This window comes from Tamandua tetradactyla, chromosome 5, assembly GCF_023851605.1.
Source record: "Tamandua tetradactyla isolate mTamTet1 chromosome 5, mTamTet1.pri, whole genome shotgun sequence".
Lineage (NCBI taxonomy): Eukaryota > Metazoa > Chordata > Mammalia > Pilosa > Myrmecophagidae > Tamandua > Tamandua tetradactyla.
In genome coordinates this window covers 53,059,054-53,077,460 of record NC_135331.1, presented here as the reverse complement: position 1 = coordinate 53,077,460, position 18,407 = coordinate 53,059,054, and the positions used below count along the sequence as shown (strand labels likewise).

General features: G+C 37.9%; 1 protein-coding gene across 4 annotated transcripts in view; it reads left to right on the top strand.

Moving 5' to 3' along the window:
• VEPH1 (ventricular zone expressed PH domain containing 1) overlaps positions 1-18,407 on the top strand; it is a 261,065-nt gene that overhangs the window by 184,056 nt on the left and 58,602 nt on the right. For all 4 annotated transcript variants that reach the window (XM_077160878.1, XM_077160876.1, XM_077160877.1 and 1 more), the window contains 2 exons: positions 2,680-2,819; positions 5,975-6,109. In XM_077160878.1, the coding sequence (XP_077016993.1) occupies positions 2,680-2,819; positions 5,975-6,109 (275 nt within the window). The remainder of the gene's footprint in view (positions 1-2,679; positions 2,820-5,974; positions 6,110-18,407) is intronic.

Genomic DNA, 18,407 nt, shown 5'->3' with positions numbered 1-18,407 from the left:
CGTTCCCCTCCTCAGGCCTTTAGCCTCGAAGGCATATGGGGTTGGAGGCTGAGTCTTTCACTGCCACCTGGGGTCTCACTCCCAATCACTATCCTCAGAGGAGGAGACCAAAAGTTCCTCATAGAAAGCCCTCTGGAACCCCTGGGAACAGGGTGCCTGGGCCTCTTTTAGGACATGAGGACTCTGCCCAGAAGTGTAGGTTTCTCAGGAGGCTGGGAGGTGGGGTAGGTTCTAAATCTGGAGCTCCGTCATCCATTGTCCAATCCGTTGAAAATTCTGAGGAGCTGGCCTGGACCCTGGCTTAGTGGTGGAAGTTGGGATGTGGCTCAGGCTTGGACAATACTCCAATGAGGTCTGTTGTTTGGATCCTGGAGGTCTCTGCTTGCCACTGTACAGGTGTCCTCCTGAGTCCTTGGGGTGCTGCTTTGTGTTCTAGTCCAGGTGTATCGAGATGTGCCTGGAGAATATTGGCTGAAAGCACTAACAGAAGCTTTATATCAGAGACAAGATTTATTTTTATAGTCTGTGAATATGCTTCTCAGTTAAGTCTTTCTCTTTCCCATCATTTTGCCCATTTTATGTAATCTGGATCCCTGCGGTTCAAATATAGAAATCTGGCAGACAGTGATGAATAAAATAAATCTAATCAATATTCATTTTCAAAAGAGAACATGAAGGAGCAATAAGAATTTAAGAGAAGGAAAATGACAGTTCCTTGAAAGTAAGAAGTTCAACATACAGCTGTCAAGCTACTCCATGTGGTCATAGAAAAGAACTTGTTCCCTTTTAAGACTTTCCATTAAAGTAAAATCATTGCTATGTTAATGGATATATTACCCTGAGATTTATTTAAAATCCCATTTTAGTTGTGCATGTACTCTTATGGAAGATTTGGTTTCCTATTTCTTTAGCATAGATTAATTTATAATTTTCAGAGCACCGTGCCAAATATGTTTTTAAAAAACGAATTTATCATTCTCAAACATAAATTCCAAAAAGAAATTTTAAACCAATTTTGGACTCGATTGTCTCAGTGCAGACCTCCTGGTCTTTTCCTTTGAGCCTTCAAGTACTCTTTCACATCTCATTCATCCATGGTATACAGAAATGATTTCTGATTTTAAGCAAGAACAATGAATGCTCAACCTCAATTTTTTTTAAATTACCAAAATTAATTCATTTTGCAAGAACTAATCCTTTTCTGTACCAATGTTTGGGAATTGTGAACATTGCAATTAATGTTTGCAATGAATTAAGTATTAAGATTTATTAAAAATGTTATTAACTCATTATTACAATTCCTGTGTGTATTCCTAAATTTCCTGTGGCTTTATTATTTTGTTTCAATGTCTTCCCCTCTAACCCATCACTGGTCATTTTCCCTGAACACTTCCTGAAAAGCCCATTATTTCCTTCTCACTGCACTCCCAGATGGCGTGCAGATCAGCTTGCCCCATACCCTCTGGGTAATTGTACACTTTTGCTATCATCATTAGACTCCATGTCAACTTTTAATAAATTCTAATCCATTTCCATTTTTAAGAGTAGGGCATACTGGATCTAGTCCTTTTTAAATATTTCATTTTAAAAATCAGACTACTTCTGATACAGTAAATAACCCGTGGGCTATCAATATGACTAAAAAACTTTAAATCCCCAGCCTGGTAGATACTAAAGCACACCAACATGGTATCAGCTCAGCTGAGTTCAAATCCTCACTCTGCCATGGATTAACTGTACAGCCTTAAGCAACTGTTTTTTATTTTTATTCATCTGGCCAGACAATATTGATGGCTCAACCTTTGTGTGCCAGATACCAAGGTTATAGAGGTGGTCAAGGCAGTCAAAGTACCTGCTTCACTAGGTTGGCTTTAAATGGGCGAAGTTTCTTTATCTTGAAAATAAAAACTAGTAACACCCATCTTGTAGAGTTTACAAATTAAACGGAATCACGCATGGAAATCGATGATTATTATTCAATGTTTAACACAGGACCTAGCACATTTAGTCTCAAACCACATTCTCCTCATTCATTCATTTATTCGTTGTTGGCTATCTCTACCTATGGCTTCTCAGAACCTCTGCTCTTTCCCCCTTCCCCTTTCTTGTCCCCAAAAGATGATCATGAGTTTTCCTGCTGAAGCTCTTTAAGATTAGATAACCTGCTTAAATTAGACCAGCCAGTTTACAGGAAGCCACAACTCTGCTTGGAATGATCCTATGGTGGGCACTGCCCACCACACACACACACACACACACACACACACACAACAACCAAGACAACAGCATCAAGTCCAAGGCCCACCATCCACTGCCCAGAAAATGTCTGGATTCCCTCCATCCATTTTCTTATTCTTCCTAAGTTATCGCTTCAAGGTGTCCATTCAAATGAAAATGGCGTGTTATCTCTTTTTTATTGGTGAGGTTTTTTTCTCTACCTCCATGTGAGTTACTTGAAGATTCCTCGTGTGCCGTTGATTAAAACAAGCAAGAGATGGGTGGTGTATTTCTGTTTAGAACTGCTTCATTTAATTCTACAGTCCGTGAAATGGATCCACTCCTAAATGCACAGTGGTGTTGGAGTTGTTAGTTCCCGTATTGAAAAATGAAGAATGTATTTCTCAAGGAGTTTGTGTGAATGAGAATCTAATGTGTATTTCCATGTCTATTTGTTTCTAGATACCGTTAGGAGTTGTGTAGCAAAACTGTTCTTCACCTGCTCCCTGAAGGGCCATTACTGCCTCTATAGTAAATCCAGTTTTATTCTCATCAGCCAAGAGCCTCAGCCCTGGATCCAGATCATGTTTCTGTTTCAGCAGGTGTGTGCAAGTCCTATCTGCAGCTCCCTAATGAACCAGTAAGGGTGTGAGCTTATAATTATTTTTATTGAATTATTAATTACTTGCCTTGGGTATGAATTCTTTGCCCAGGTAATTCTTTTATATGTAGGTAGCAACACATAGACAATATTTTTAACTTCTTTTATTATATACTATAACATATCTACAAAGCAAAGAAAGAAAAAAAACAATAGTTTTCAAAGCACTCTTCAACAAGTAGTTACAGGACAGATCCCAGAGTTTGTCATGGGCTACCATACCATCCTCTCAGATTTTTCCTTCTAGCTGCTCCAGAACATTGGAGGCTAGCAACACATAGACATTTTATTAACAATTTTTTAACATGGATGTTCTACATTTTAGGATATTTTACTTAAAAATTACCCTGGATTAGTAATCAGCAGGCCAAATCTCATATCTTGAATATCCTTAGCTTTAAGAAAGAAAAATGGAAGTGAAAATACTTTTCGTTAAAAAAGAACAACTTATTTCCAGGGAGAGCTTTCCTTTGTTTCCCTGGAGTTTTCCAGTCTCCAATTAATTTCAGTGTCAACACATTCTTTTTAACATTTTTTTTTAATCCTAGCAGGCCACTTTTTTCCCCATAGAATTTATGTATTTAAGTGAAATTATAGAGAAAGGAACTTTCAACTTAATAATTAGATCTAAAGATGTAACCTCAAAAGAGATTTTTAACTGGACATACTTATCTTGAATGCATCAAATTTTCACATAAAACTGACAGATTTTTAAATGTTAGTAATGAAAGGGATTTTTGATATCATTTTTAGAGATAAGAAAATTGATGGGCAGAACTCAGGTCACCTGACTTCTAATGCAGTGGTCTTGTCATCATTGCCCTCTGTTGAAAGTAAAATTGGCGGTGGGGGGAGGGCATGCAACGGTAGTTCAGTGGCAAAATTCTCACCTGCCATGCCAGAGACCTGGGTTCAAATCTTGGAGCCTAACCATGCCAAAATAAGTAAATAAATAAAATAAAATAAAATGGGGAAGAATGAGGAACAAGAGCAGGGAGGGTGCAGGTGCTAAAAACTGAATACAAATGTGATAAAATATCTGAAAATTAAGTGATGAAATAGTTTATTTACTTCTGCTAATAACTTCTCTAGGAACAAAAGTCACTGACCGGATAGTTACATTCCTTTATAGAGCAAAGGCAGGTATATTAAGAAAAATGAATTTTAATAATGATTTATCATAATCATGAAGTGGAATTTTATGATAAAAGAAAAGAAATTAAGAAAAAAAGACAGGGTAGACCCATCTTAAGAATACCATTTTTCCCTATACTAAATAATCTTAAGAACATTGAATTACATCCCCTAAAAGAACAATTCACAATTTGATGTGAAACAAACTGTGGGTGAATAAAAAGAGCAGCATTAATTTTTTTCTTTGCTTGAAATAATGACCTTTTTCTTTGACTTTACTCACACTTTTCAAACAAGTTTTCATCATTGATTTTGTATATGGTTTCATCTCTTGCTTTATTCCTTAACAGTTGTCAGTTTTCGGAAAACAAACCAAGAAAACATGATTTTTGGGTTTTGCCCCTTCAGTCTTATTTCATTGACCAAGTTTGGTTCTAGGTCTTTCTCTTCAAGCTAAATCACCAAAAAAGCATCTGTTTGTGCTATTTTTCTTCTTTTGTTCATTTAACTATAATTAAGTGTCTTTCTTTCCCATCCTTTTGATATTGTGTGATCTTATGGACAGATCCTGACTTTGGGGTAAATAAAATTCAATCTTCAACTTGATAATTACCAACCCAGACTTAACTAGGTCAGGCTCTTTCTCTTCTCTGACAACTTAATTCACTAAACATGTTCACAGAATTCTCAGATTCACAGATACCAGTCTAAATGCTCCTGTTTAGATTAATGAGTCATGAAATCAATTTCTATTTTTCTCTACAAGGAAATTAATCTGCTGTATACGTTTCTGATAATAATCAAGAGAAACGCCCAGGTGTGTTCACATTATAAGTTGTATAATCTATCTATCTGTCACGGGCTCTGAAACTTGGGTAAAGTGTGGGCCACTCACTCAGAGCTTAAAATTCTCCACCTTTTCCCACTCAATACAAAAAAAGTTCATTTTGATGATAATGATGAGATTTTTCTGGAGTTTTAAATATGTAATGTTAAAGATGGATTGACAGAGAAAAAATTAATTGGTTCTTATTCAGTAAATAGAAACTTTGCCCACAAAGACCACTTAGAGAGTTTTATAAGTCAATACGTGATTTTATAAGCCAACCTCATTATTCTACCATACCTCATACACAAAAGATAATATTTAAGGTATGATAGGTATATAAAGAGCATTTTGTACCCATTATAAATGCTCTATATGTCTTTATAAAAACTGTTCCCTTGAATTTAAAGGTTTTCCAAATTTGCAGGTATGACATTACAACATGTGAATTATTACTAAACATATCAGTGCTATAAAAAGAAAATATATAAATAAAACATTAAATGTTCCTTTGAAGAGTTGATTTTCATTGGCTTGAGTGTAGTATGTGTAAATGTGATTTTCTTTGCAATAACAATTTCATTGTCCAATACCTAGAATAATTATTTTTCTTAAATTTTGGAGTAAAATGTTTTTGTTTCCCCCACACTTCCACTCACACTGTTGAAATTTGAGTAGTTGCATAATGAACTCTTAGTTATTTCATTTCTACTCTATATGACTCTATTCTACAAGTTATACCCTGTATAAATTGACTTGGCATTTTTTGACTCCAGTTTAATTTTATACCTTAATTTCCAAACATTTGATAAAAATAGATATGAATACGTATATTAACTGCTTTCCAATTACATCACATTCTTTGGAAATCACTCTGTTACAAACATTAGGCATATTTATAGAGATCAGTATCAATTGCCTTGAAAATCTTATTAAATAATTTTAATTTACTTTTATAAAATGAAAACCCTGAAATATATCATATGTCTGACCTCCACGATAGATTTCTTTGCTCTTTCATTTAAATTTAAGCCATGTTCCAGTTCAAACCAAGCCTAAATAGTGCCTTGTGGTCAGTGAAACAATATTGTTGGGACACAAGATAATAATGGTTTTCTCATTAACGCTTTTTTCAGAGTCTGCTTCCAGAGCCCCTGTCCATTCAGAGCCGTTCCGTGCAGTTTCTCCGAGCTCTGTGGGAAAAGACCCAGGCAGAAGGCTCTCACAGCTTTGAAACGGCCATGATGGAGTCCACATTCCCACATCAGAAGGTAGGTGCTTCTTTCCTTGGACATGTCATTTTCAAGTTTTTCCCTCCTTTCCTTTACCTTCTTTCGTTGTTATCAGAAAGCATTTATTAAGTAATGTTTTTCATATGGTGACCTAGTAGACTCAAGGCAGAGTGAGATCAGTAGACAAGAACACTGCCCTCTGAGTTCACAGACTGACGTAATACACTCAACAGAGAACTACACAAAAACAGCGTGCATGATACGGAATAGAAAACATTTTACAAGAAGGAGTCCGTGGACTCCAAGATTGAAAGGAACAAGGTAACAGGGAATCAGGCTCCAGTTTCTTTGGTGCCTTTTATTTCTTTCCTCCATATTCCCCCCCCCCACCACCACCCTTGTCCTCTGCAATCACACAAAGCAAGAGAGTGAAGATAAGGTGGGCAGGAAGAGAGAGAGGATGACCAGGGCGAGAAAGAGCTCTGTGAGGCAGAAGAGTGTAACTTGAGACGTGGAGGATTTGAGGAAGGTGGAAACAGGGTGTCCTCTCAGGACACGGTGGACTGAGCACTCCTGAGCGGGCGGGCCATGGTGGCTCAGTGGCAGAGTTCTCACCTGCCATGCTGGAGGCCCGGGTTCGATTCCTGGTGCCTGCCCACGTATTAAAAAAAACAAAACAAAACACAAATAAATAAAATAAAGGCCTGAACTATATGTAATAGTGAGGAAGTTGCAAGAAGCAGATGGGTTTTGGAGAGCTGTTAAGAAAGTAGAATCAACACGATTTGGTAGGTAAGTAAAATAAGGAATCAAGGATAACTCCCAGGGACTTTGGTTGAATGATAGATGTTAGTGCCATGCTGGGAGAAAGAACCCAGAGGGAAGAGCTGATGTGGGAAAAGAAGATAAAGAATTCTGATTCACATGTTTTGAGCCTGAGCTCTTTGTGTGGACAGCCAGGTGGTGATGGTGGCTGAAATGCTAGTGTGGACTTGAGAAAGAAAGCAATGACAGGAGACACAGAATCGGAAGTCAAAAGGTAGAGCTTGATGTAATAACCATAGAGCATATCACTAGGGTTGAATGTATACGACAAGAACAGAGAAGGGCTATTTTTGAGCTTTCCTTAGTAAACGTGAGCAGCTTCTCTCTATGAGCCCTTCGCATATTCAGAGATCCTGATTATTCTCCTTTTGCCTCCAAAAAAGCCCAGCGATTAGCATTGGGTGCTTCCTAGGAAAACCAAATGTTCTGAGAATATATGGTCATGGTCTCTGTTCTAGATTTTACTATTAAAAAAATGATAGAGAATCCCATTATTAAATAAACTTGAAGTACAAACAAGTATCAAATAAGACATCAAAATCTACTATATTGTGAAACTAACTCAATTTCTCTTAAGTGGTGAAGGATGAGAATGGGTGTGAGTAATCAGAAGTTCATTTACAATGGTCCATAAAATGTTGCATCACTATTTTTTTTCTTGGCTTTGGTTAAGGAATGAGACATGAGTATTAGAAATAAGGGAAATGCCACAATTCCATCAGTGTAAAACAAAATGCAATTTGCTTTACAAATGAAATAATTGCATATTTCATTCAAATTTTAATCTACTGTGTATATTTAAAGAAAAGTCTCAAATTCTTATTTTTTTTCTTTGTGAATTGCACTTTAATTTGAAGCAACTAATAAATTAAAATTTGGCAGACTACCTTAAATCCTAAGAGATTAAAAAGAAAAACTTGGCGCATGTTCTATCCATGCTCACAAGTATGCTTATGATATAATTCATATTTCTTTTATTTTTATACCAGTGAATATTCCTCTAGGGAAAAAGTAACTATAAACCAATTTTTTTGAAATTTTTAAAGCTTTATGATTTGGTGTATTCATATATAATAGAAAAACTTTAATATCTGGAATATACGTTATATGGCAAAGTTGTTCATCTGAATATTTATGTTGATTTTCTTCTAGTTTTTATGCAGTGTTCTGTACATTAAATTCAAAATAGCTGTGAAAATTATTCAGTCTGTTTTATTTTCCCTATATGTACCATATGTATGTATATGTCTGCATGTTATAAACACATATACAGACACACAAACACGATGAGTTACAAGTGACGGACTTAAAGTGTGTGTATATGCATGTACGGTGGAGTTACACTGCAGCCAAGTGGATGCAGGTATGTAAACGAGGAATTAACTGGTGAGAAAATGCCTGAGTCTCTATAACTGAACACGCTGGAGGGTTTGTCATTGTGGTTGCTTTTTACCAGAATCTTGGAATTTTAGAACAGAAAATCGTAATTCAGATATCTCGATTATTAACTATAAACCGCTTGAGTACAGGCATTTCACCATGTTTATCATTGTACTACCAATACCTACATAGTGCATGGCACTTTGCAGGCTCTCGATTTATAATGGTAATCAATTGAATAAAGAAATGAATCCTGTCATTTTCTAAACATCAAAAATGGAAGCAAAAGGACACACTGAGCCTCACATAGCTAGTCAGTGGCAGAGCTGGAGCCCCTGCCACGTAAACGGTGACACGGGGGTTGTCACCTCTGGACAGATGAGAAGATTATGTTTCCCCATCTCTTGAAGTAAGACACAGCCATGTGATTCGTTTCAGCCAAAGGAAATGCGAGAGGGGACACAAGTCACTTCCAGGTAGGAGCTTTTAAAAGCCAGTATGCAATTCTCCATGCTCCACTCTTCCCCTATCATGGTAACCATAAAAGCAAATGTTACTAAGGAGATGCCAAAAGATGGGAACAACCCAGAATTCAGAGCCACCATCTGGACGCTGCTCTGCAGAGCTCCAGGCATAGGCACTTTGTATAATGGAGAGGCAATCTCGTGTTAATCCACTGAAGTTTTGCTGTTGGTTATGGCAGCATACGCTAGCTTTTCTTGACTCATACACTGTAGAGGTTAAGCATGTCAGCTCTGAAGCAAGATTACTTGGGTATAAAATGTGGCTCTGCCACTCACCAACAATACAGCCTTTGGCTCTCTGCCCATTTCTTTACCAGTAAAATGCAGATACTATTGGTGCTTACTCATAGAAACATTTAGAGGATTGAATGAGTTAATTCACATGAGCTCTCAAAACAGTGTCGGCACATTGTGATCTCTCAATAAATGTTAGCTAATATTCTGATTCCTAGCCAGCATTTTTATAGGTTTCCCCCTGCCCCCCCTTCCCTTCTCTCTCTAGGAAAAGTAACAAGAATTCTAATCTGTCTTGCATGCATTAAGAGAGAGGTTCAGAATGGAGGGAGAAAGATGAACCTGATAGATAATCTCACAAATTATTGTAATTTTCTAATTTGATCAGATCAACATTATCAGAAAACATTCCCCAAATTTCAAACAAGAAGATTCAGTATAAAATTCAACCAAAGGACAGAGCCAAGATGGCGGCTTAGTGAGCTGTGGGATTCAGTTCGTCCTTCAGAACAGTTAGTAAATAGCTAGGAACAGTACAGAACAACTGCTGGGGCTACATCAGTGACCAGACACATAGCGTACCCCAGTCTGGACCAGCTGGACTGGCTGAGAGCCCCCCCAGAACCATGAATACCCTAAGCCGTGGCAGCCAGCGCCCCTCCCCCACAGGCTGCTTCCCAGAGGGGGAAGGAAAGGGACTTTACCAGCAACAGGGGCTGAGCACAACTAAGCTTCAAGTATGGAATTAATTCACAAATTCTGACTACTAAAAATAGGCCCCCAGCTCAGCTGAACCTTGAGTAAAAGCGGAGGTAGCTGGTTTTTGCCCCAGGGCAGAGGGGGCAGGGCTGATGGAAAAAGAAAAAAGGAAAAAAAACAGAGGTTTTTTTGGATCTGAAAAGGTCTGGGCCCTGCAAGAAAGGAGGGGAGCACATAGGACCTGGAGATACACAGAGCAATGTACCAACTTAAGCTCTTGATTGGCAAACCTGAGGAACAGGGACCTTCTCTGAAAAGGATTTTTCTTTTTCTATTTTGTGGCTGTGTTTCTACGGATTGATTACTCTTTGGATACAGGTGCAAGGCTTCTTGGGCTCCACTACCCCAGGCATAGGCAGAACTGAGCTTGTTTGAGAGCTTGTCCAGAGCCTGTGCCTTCCCCAGGAGAAGAGTGGGGCCCACTCAGGTGGAATCCCTGGTTCAAGGAATTCAGACCCCAGGGTCTGGAAAAGTGAAGTGATTAAAGCCAGCCTACAACCTCTCCTCTGTCTCTACCACGTCCCCAGCAGGAAGAGACTGCTGGAGTTAAAGGTACCACATCACCTTATGCTGGTGGGACCTGCAGGCAGAAAAGTGCCACACACCGGACAGGATAGGAAAAACAGAGTCCAGAGACTTCATAGGGAAGTCTTTTATTCTGCTGGGTCTCACCCTCAGGGAAAACTGAAGCAGGTGACCCTTTCCTCCTGAGAGGACACCAGTTTGGTCTGGGAAAATCTGACCAGGGTCTATAATACCTAAGAAGACCCTACTCAGGGGTGGGGGAAAGGCACCATACAGGCAGAGCAAGACACAAAAAAACAAGAACTGAAAAATTCTGATCTATAAAACAAAACCTAAACTAGAGGACTAGAATAAGCTGAACTGAATGTCAAAGAAAAGATAGACAACAAAGTTATCCAGCAAGAAAATCCTAGGGAAAAAAAAAAGTGAAAACAATCTCCAGAATAAACTAATTAAGGTAATTAAATGCCTAGCCACCAGCAAAAAATAATGAATCATACTAGGAAAATTGAAGAAATGGCCCAGTCAAAGGAACAAACCAACAATTCGAATGAGATACAGGAGTTGAAACAATTAATTCAGAATGTTCGAACAGACATGGAAAACTTCATCAAAAATCAAATCAATGAATTGAGGGAGGATATAAAGAAAGCAAGGAATGAAAAAAGAAGAAATCTGAAAAAACAAATCACAGAATTTATGGGAATGAAAGTCACAGTAGAAGAGATGAAAAAAGCAATGGAAACTTGCAATGTCAGATTTCAAGAGGCAGAAGGTAGGATTAGTGAACTGGAGGACGGGACATCTGAAATCTGACAAGCAAAAGAAAATGTAGGGAAAAGAATGGGAAAATATGAGCAGGGACTCAGGGAATTAGATGACAACATGAAGCACAAGAATATACGTGTTGTGGGTGTCCCACAAGGAGAAGAGAAGGGATAAAGGAGGAGAAAAACTAATGGAGGAAATTATCACTGAAAATTTCCCAACTCTTATGAAAGACTTAAAATTACAGATCCAGGGCGGGACACGGTAGCTCAGCAGGCAAGAATACTTGCCTGCCAGGCCAAAGGACCCAGGTTTGATTCTCGGTGCCTACCCATGTAAAAAAAAAAAATTACAGATCCAAGAAGTGCAGCATACCCCAAACAGAATAGATCCAAATAGACATACTCTGAGACACTTACTAATCAGAATGTCAGAGGTCAAAGAGAAAGAGAGAATCTTGAAAGCAGCAAGTGAAAAACAATCCATCACATACAAGGGAAGTCCAATAAGACTAAAATTCAATCAGATTATCACATGTAAACTATATATCACTCTCACACATGAGTAGAGGTGTGAAAATCCTTGAGTAAAATGCTATTTCTTTAAATTACAAAAATACAGGAAAAGTTTAAGAGTAGTATGATGCATCAGTTGTTCAAATAAGAAAATACTATCATCTATAGATACTGAAGGGGCTTAATAAAACTCAGCACTCCTTTTTTTAGAAACATTTTTTATTGTGAAATATAACATACTGAAAAGTGATAAATTTCAAAACACGGTTTAACAGATAGTTATACAGCAAATTTCAACAGATAGTTTGGGTTACAGTTCCACAGTTTCAGTTTTATTTCCTTCTGGCTGTGCTAATACACTAGCAAATAAAAAGAAATATAATGGAGGACTTCCTGGAAGATGGCGGCTTAGTAAGATGCGCGGATCTTAGTTTCTTCTCCAGGACACCTACTAGGGGAGTAGAAACGATACAGAAAGCACCCAAAGCCACAACAGAGATAAAAAAGACAGCGTACCCCATCCTGGAACGGCTGGCTGGCTGAGAGAAGCACCTCGGGTGAGATCGCCGAGGCGCGCGGGCCTTACCGAGCGGGGTGGCAAGCGGCCGGAGTTACTCCCTTCCCCCTTCCCGGGCCGGCTGGGAGAATTGGAGAGGTGGTCCCCTGAAACCAAGGCGACTGGCGCCCACACCACGCGCAGCCCCCGGACCAACTGAGAGAATTGGATCGGAAACCCCCAGGCCGCGGAGAACGGTGACCCCGTGACTCCCGGGGAACGTGCACTCTCTCGGGCGGGCCGCTGCCGCTGGCACCCTCCCGCCACGCTTGTTGCCCAGGGCCGACTAGGAAATTCGGACGGGCTCTTTCCCTGGCTGCGGCGACCAGCAACCCTCCCTGCGTTCGGACCCCGGGCCGGCTCAAGCCGCTTCGGCTAGCGAACCCCCAGGACGGCGAGAGTTTTCCAAAGTTAAAGGTCCCACAGCACCTTTTACTGGTGGGACCCGCAGACAAACGTGTGCCACGAGCGCCACCTACTGGGCAGGATAAGAAAAACAGAACCCAGAGATTTCACAGAAAAATATTACAACCTTGCTGGGTCCAACACCAAGAGAAATCTGAATAAATGCCCAGACGCCAGCAGCAGAAGATAACTGTCCACGCTCAAAAGATTGAGAATATGGCTCAGTCAAAGGAACAAACCAATAGCTCAAATGAGACACAAGAGCTGAGACAACTAATGCTGAATACACGAACAGAAATGGAAAACCTCTTCAAAAATGAAATCGATAAATTGAGGGAGGACACGAAGAGGACATGGGCTGAACATAAAGAAGAAATAGAAAAACTGAAAAAACAAATCGCAGAACTTATGGAAGTGAAGGATAAAGTAGCAAACATAGAAAAAATAATGGATAGCTACAAAGATAGATTTAAAGAGACAGAAGATAGAATTAGTGATTTGGAGGATGGAACATCTGAATTCCAAAAAGAAACAGAAACTATAGGGAAAAGAATGGAAAAATTTGAACAGGGTATCAGGGAACTCAAGAACAATATGAACCGCACAAATATACGTGTTGTGGGTGTCCCAGAAGGAGAAGAGAAGGGAAAAGGAGGAGAAAAACTAATGGAAGAAATTATCACTGAAAATTTCCCAACTCTTATGAAAGACCTAAAATTACAGATCCAAGAAGTGCAGCGCACCCCAAAGAGATTAGACCCAAATAGGCGTTCTCCAAGACACTTACTAGTTAGAATGTCAGAGGTCAAAGAGAAAGAGAAGATCTTGAAAGCAGCAAGAGAAAAACAATCCATTACATACAAGGGAAACCCAATAAGACTTTGTGTAGATTTCTCAGCAGAAACCATGGAAGCTAGAAGACAGTGGGATGATATATTTAAAATACTAAAAGAGAAAAACTGCCAACCAAGACTCCTATATCCAGCAAAATTATCCTTCAAAAATGAGGGAGAAATTAAAACATTCTCAGACAAAAAGTCACTGAAAGAATTTGTGACCAAGAGACCAGCTCTGCAAGAAATACTAAAGGGAGCACTAGAGTCAGATACAAAAAGACAGAAGAGAGAGATATGGAAAAGAGTGTAGAAAGAAGGAAAATCAGATATGATATATATAATACAAAAGGCAAAATGTTAGAGGAAAATATTATCCAAACAGTAATAACACTAAATGTCAATGGACTGAATTCCCCAATCAAAAGACATAGATTGGCAGAATGGATTAAAAAACAGGATCCTTCGATATGCTGTCTACAGGAAACACATCTTAGACCCAAAGATAAACATAGGTTGAAAGTGAAAGGTTGGGAAAAGATATTTCATGCAAATAACAACCAGAAAAGAGCAGGAGTGGCTATACTAATATCCAACAAATTAGACTTCAAATGTAAAACAGTTAAAAGAGACAAAGAAGGACACTATATACTAATAAAAGGAACAATTAAACAAGAAGACATAACAATCATAAATATTTACGCACCAAATCAGAATGCCCCAAAATACGTGAGGAATATACTGCAAACACTGAAAAGGGAAATAGACTCATATACCATAATAGTTGGAGACTTCAACTCACCACTCTCATCAAGGGACAGAACATCTAGACAGAGGATCAACAAAGAAATAGAGAATCTGAATATTACTATAAATGAACTAGACTTAATAGACATTTATAGGACATTACATCCCACAACAGCAGGATACACCTTTTTTTCAAGTGCTCATGGATCATTCTCAAAGATAGACCATATGCTGGGTCACAAAGCAAGTCTTAACAAATTTAAAAAGATTGAAATCTTACACAACACTTTCTCGGACCATAAAGGAATGATGTTGGAAATCAATAATAGGCATAGTGCCAGAAAATTCACAAATACGTGGAGGCTCAACAACACACTCCTAAACAACGACTGGGTCAAAGAAGAAATTGCAAGAGAAATTAGCAAATACCTCGAGGCGAATGAAAATGAAAACACAACATATCAAAACTTATGGGACGCAGCAAAGGCAGTGCTAAGAGGGAAATTTATTGCTCTAAATGCCTATATCAGAAAAGAAGAAAAGGCAAAAATTCAGGAATTAACTATCCATTTGGAAGAACTGGAGAAAGAACAGCAAGCTAACCCCAAAGCAAGCAAAAGGAAAGAAATAACAAAGATTAGAGCACAAATAAATGAAATTGAAAACATGAAAACAATAGAGAAAATCAATAAGGCCAGAAGTTGGTTCTATGAGAAAATCAATAAGATTGATGGGCCCTTAGCAAGATTGACAAAAAGAAGAAGAGAGAGGATGCAAATAAATAAGATCAGAAATGGAAGAGGAGACATAACTACTGACCTCACAGAAATAAAGGAGGTAATAACAGGATACTATGAACAACTTTACGCTAATAAATACAACAATTTAGAGGAAATGGACGGGTTCCTGGAAAGACATGAACAACCAACTTTGACTCAAGAAGACATAGATGACCTCAACAAACCAATCACAAGTAAAGAAATTGAATTAGTCATTCAAAAGCTTCCTAAAAAGAAAAGTCCAGGACCAGATGGCTTCACATGTGAATTCTACCAAACGTTCCAGAAAGAATTAGTACCAATTCTCTTCAAACTCTTCAAAAAAATCGAAGTGGAGGGAAAACTACCTAATTCATTCTATGAAGCCAACATCACCCTCATACCAAAACCAGGCAAAGATATTACAAAAAAAGAAAACTACAGACCAATCTCTCTAATGAATACAGATGCAAAAATCCTCAATAAAATTCTAGCAAATCGTATCCAACAACACATTAAAAGAATTTTACATCATGACCAAGTAGGATTCATCCCAGGTATGCAAGGATGGTTCAACATAAGAAAATCAATTAATGTAATACACCATATCAACAAATCAAAGCAGAAAAATCACATGATCATCTCAATTGATGCAGAGAAGGCATTCGACAAGATTCAACATCCTTTCCTGTTGAAAACACTTCAAAAGGTAGGAATACAAGGGAACTTCCTTAAAATGATAGAGGGAATATATGAAAAACCCACAGCTAATATCATCCTCAATGGGGAAAAATTGAAAACTTTCCCCCTAAGATCAGGAACAAGACAAGGATGTCCACTATCACCACTATTATTCAACATTGTGTTGGAGGTTCTAGCCAGAGCAATTAGACAAGAAAAAGAAATACAAGGCATCAAAATTGGAAAGGAAGAAGTAAAACTATCACTGTTTGCAGACGATATGATACTATACGTTGAAAACCCGGAAAAATCCACAACAAAACTACTAGAGCTAATAAATGAGTACAGCAAAGTAGCAGGCTACAAGATCAACATTCAAAAATCTGTAGCTTTTCTATACACTAGTAATGAACAAGCTGAGGGGGAAATCAAGAAACGAATCCCATTTACAATTGCAACTAAAAGAATAAAATACCTAGGAATAAATTTAACTAAAGAGACAAAAAAACTATATAAAGAAAACTACAAAAAACTGCTAAAAGAAATCACAGAAGACCTAAATAGATGGAAGGGCATACCGTGTTCATGGATTGGAAGACTAAATATAGTTAAGATGTCAATCCTACCTAAATTGATTTACAGATTCAATGCAATACCAATCAAAATCCCAACAACTTATTTTTCAGAAATAGAAAAACCAATAAGCAAATTTATCTGGAAGGGCAGGGTGCCCCGAATTGCTAAAAACATCTTGAGGAAAAAAAACAAAGCTGGAGGTCTCGCGCTACCTGACTTTAAGGCATATTATGAAGCCACAGTGGTCAAAACAGCATGGTATTGGCATAAAGATAGATATATCGACCAATGGAATCGAATAGAGTGCTCAGATATAGACCCTCTCATCTATGGACATTTGATCTTTGATAAGGCAGTCAAGCCAACTCACCTGGGACAGAGCAGTCTCTTCAATAAATGGTGCCTAGAGAACTGGATATCCATATGCAAAAGAATGAAAGAAGACCCATCTCTCACACCCTATACAAAAGTTAACTCAAAATGGATCAAAGATCTAAACATTAGGTCTAAGACCATAAAACAGTTAGAGGAAAATGTTGGGAGATATCTTATGGATCTTACAACTGGAGGCGGTTTTATGGACCTTAAACCTAAAGCAAGAGCACTGAAGAAGGAAATAAATAAATGGGAACTCCTCAAAATTAAACACTTTTGTGCATCAAAGAACTTCATCAAGAAAGTAGAAAGACAGCCTTCACAATGGGAGACAATATTTGGAAATGATATATCAGATAAAGGTCTAGTATCCAGAATTTATAAAGAGATTGTTCATCTCAACAACAAAAAGACAGCCAACCCAATTACAAAATGGGAAAAAGACTTGAACAGACACCTCTCAGAAGAGGAAATACGGATGGCCAAGAGGCACATGAAGAGATGCTCAATGTCCCTGGCCATTAGAGAAATGCAAATCAAAACCACAATGAGATATCATCTCACACCCACCAGAATGGCCATTATCAACAAAACAGAAAATGACAAGTGCTGGAGAGGATGCGGAGAAAGAGGCACACTTATCCACTGTTGGTGGGAATGTCAAAGGGTGCAACCACTGTGGAAGGTAGTTTGGCGGTTCCTCAAAAAGCTGAATATAGAATTGCCATATGACCCAGCAATACCATTGCTAGGTATCTACTCAAAGGACTTAAGGGCAAAGACACAAACGGACATTTGCACACCAATGTTTATAGCAGCATTATTTACAATTGCAAAGAGATGGAAACAGCCAAAATCTCCATCAACAGAAGAGTGGCTAAACAAACTGTGGTATATACATACGATGGAATATTATGCAGCTTTAAGACAAGATAAACTTATGAACCATGTAATAACATGGATGGACCTAGAGAATATTATGCTGAGTGAATCCAGCCAAAAACTAAAGGACAAATACTGTATGGTCCCACTGATGTGAACAGACATTCGAGAATAAACTTGAAATATGTCATTGGTAACAGAGTTCAGCAGGAGTTAGAAACAGGGTAAGACAATGGGTAATTGAAGCTGAAGGGATACAGACTGGGCAACAGGACTAGATACAAAAACTCAAAAATGGACAGCACAATAATACCTAATTGTAAAGTAATCATGTTAAAACACTGAATGAAGCTGCATCTGAGCTATAGGGTTTTTTGTTTTGTTTTGTTTTGTGTTGTTTTGTTTTGATTTTACTATTATTACTTTTATTTTTTTCTCTATATTAACATTCTATATCTTTTTCGGTTATGTTGCTAGTTCTTCTAAACCAATGCAAATGTACTAAGAAATGATGATCATGCATCTATGTGATGATGTTAAGAATTAATGATTGCATGTGTAGAATGGTATGATCTCTAAATGTTGGGTTAATTTCTTTTTTTCCGTTAATTAAAAAAAAAAAAGAGAGAAGGGATAATTGGAGATGAAGGGATACAGACTGTACAACGGGACTGGATATAAAAACTCAGAAATGGACAGCACAATACTACCCAATTGTAATGCAATTATGTTAAAACACTGAATGAAGCTGCATGTGAGGTATAGGTTTTTTGTTTTTGTTTTTTTTGTTTTTTTTTTCTTTCTATTATTGTTTTAATTCTTATTCTGTTGTCTTTTTATTTCTTTTTCTAAATCGATGCAAATGTACTAAGAAATGATGAATATGCAACTATGTGATGTTATTAAGAATTACTGATTGTACATGTAGATTGGAATGATTTCTAATTGTTTTGTTAATTCTTTTTTTAATTAATAAAAAAAAGTCAAAAAAAAA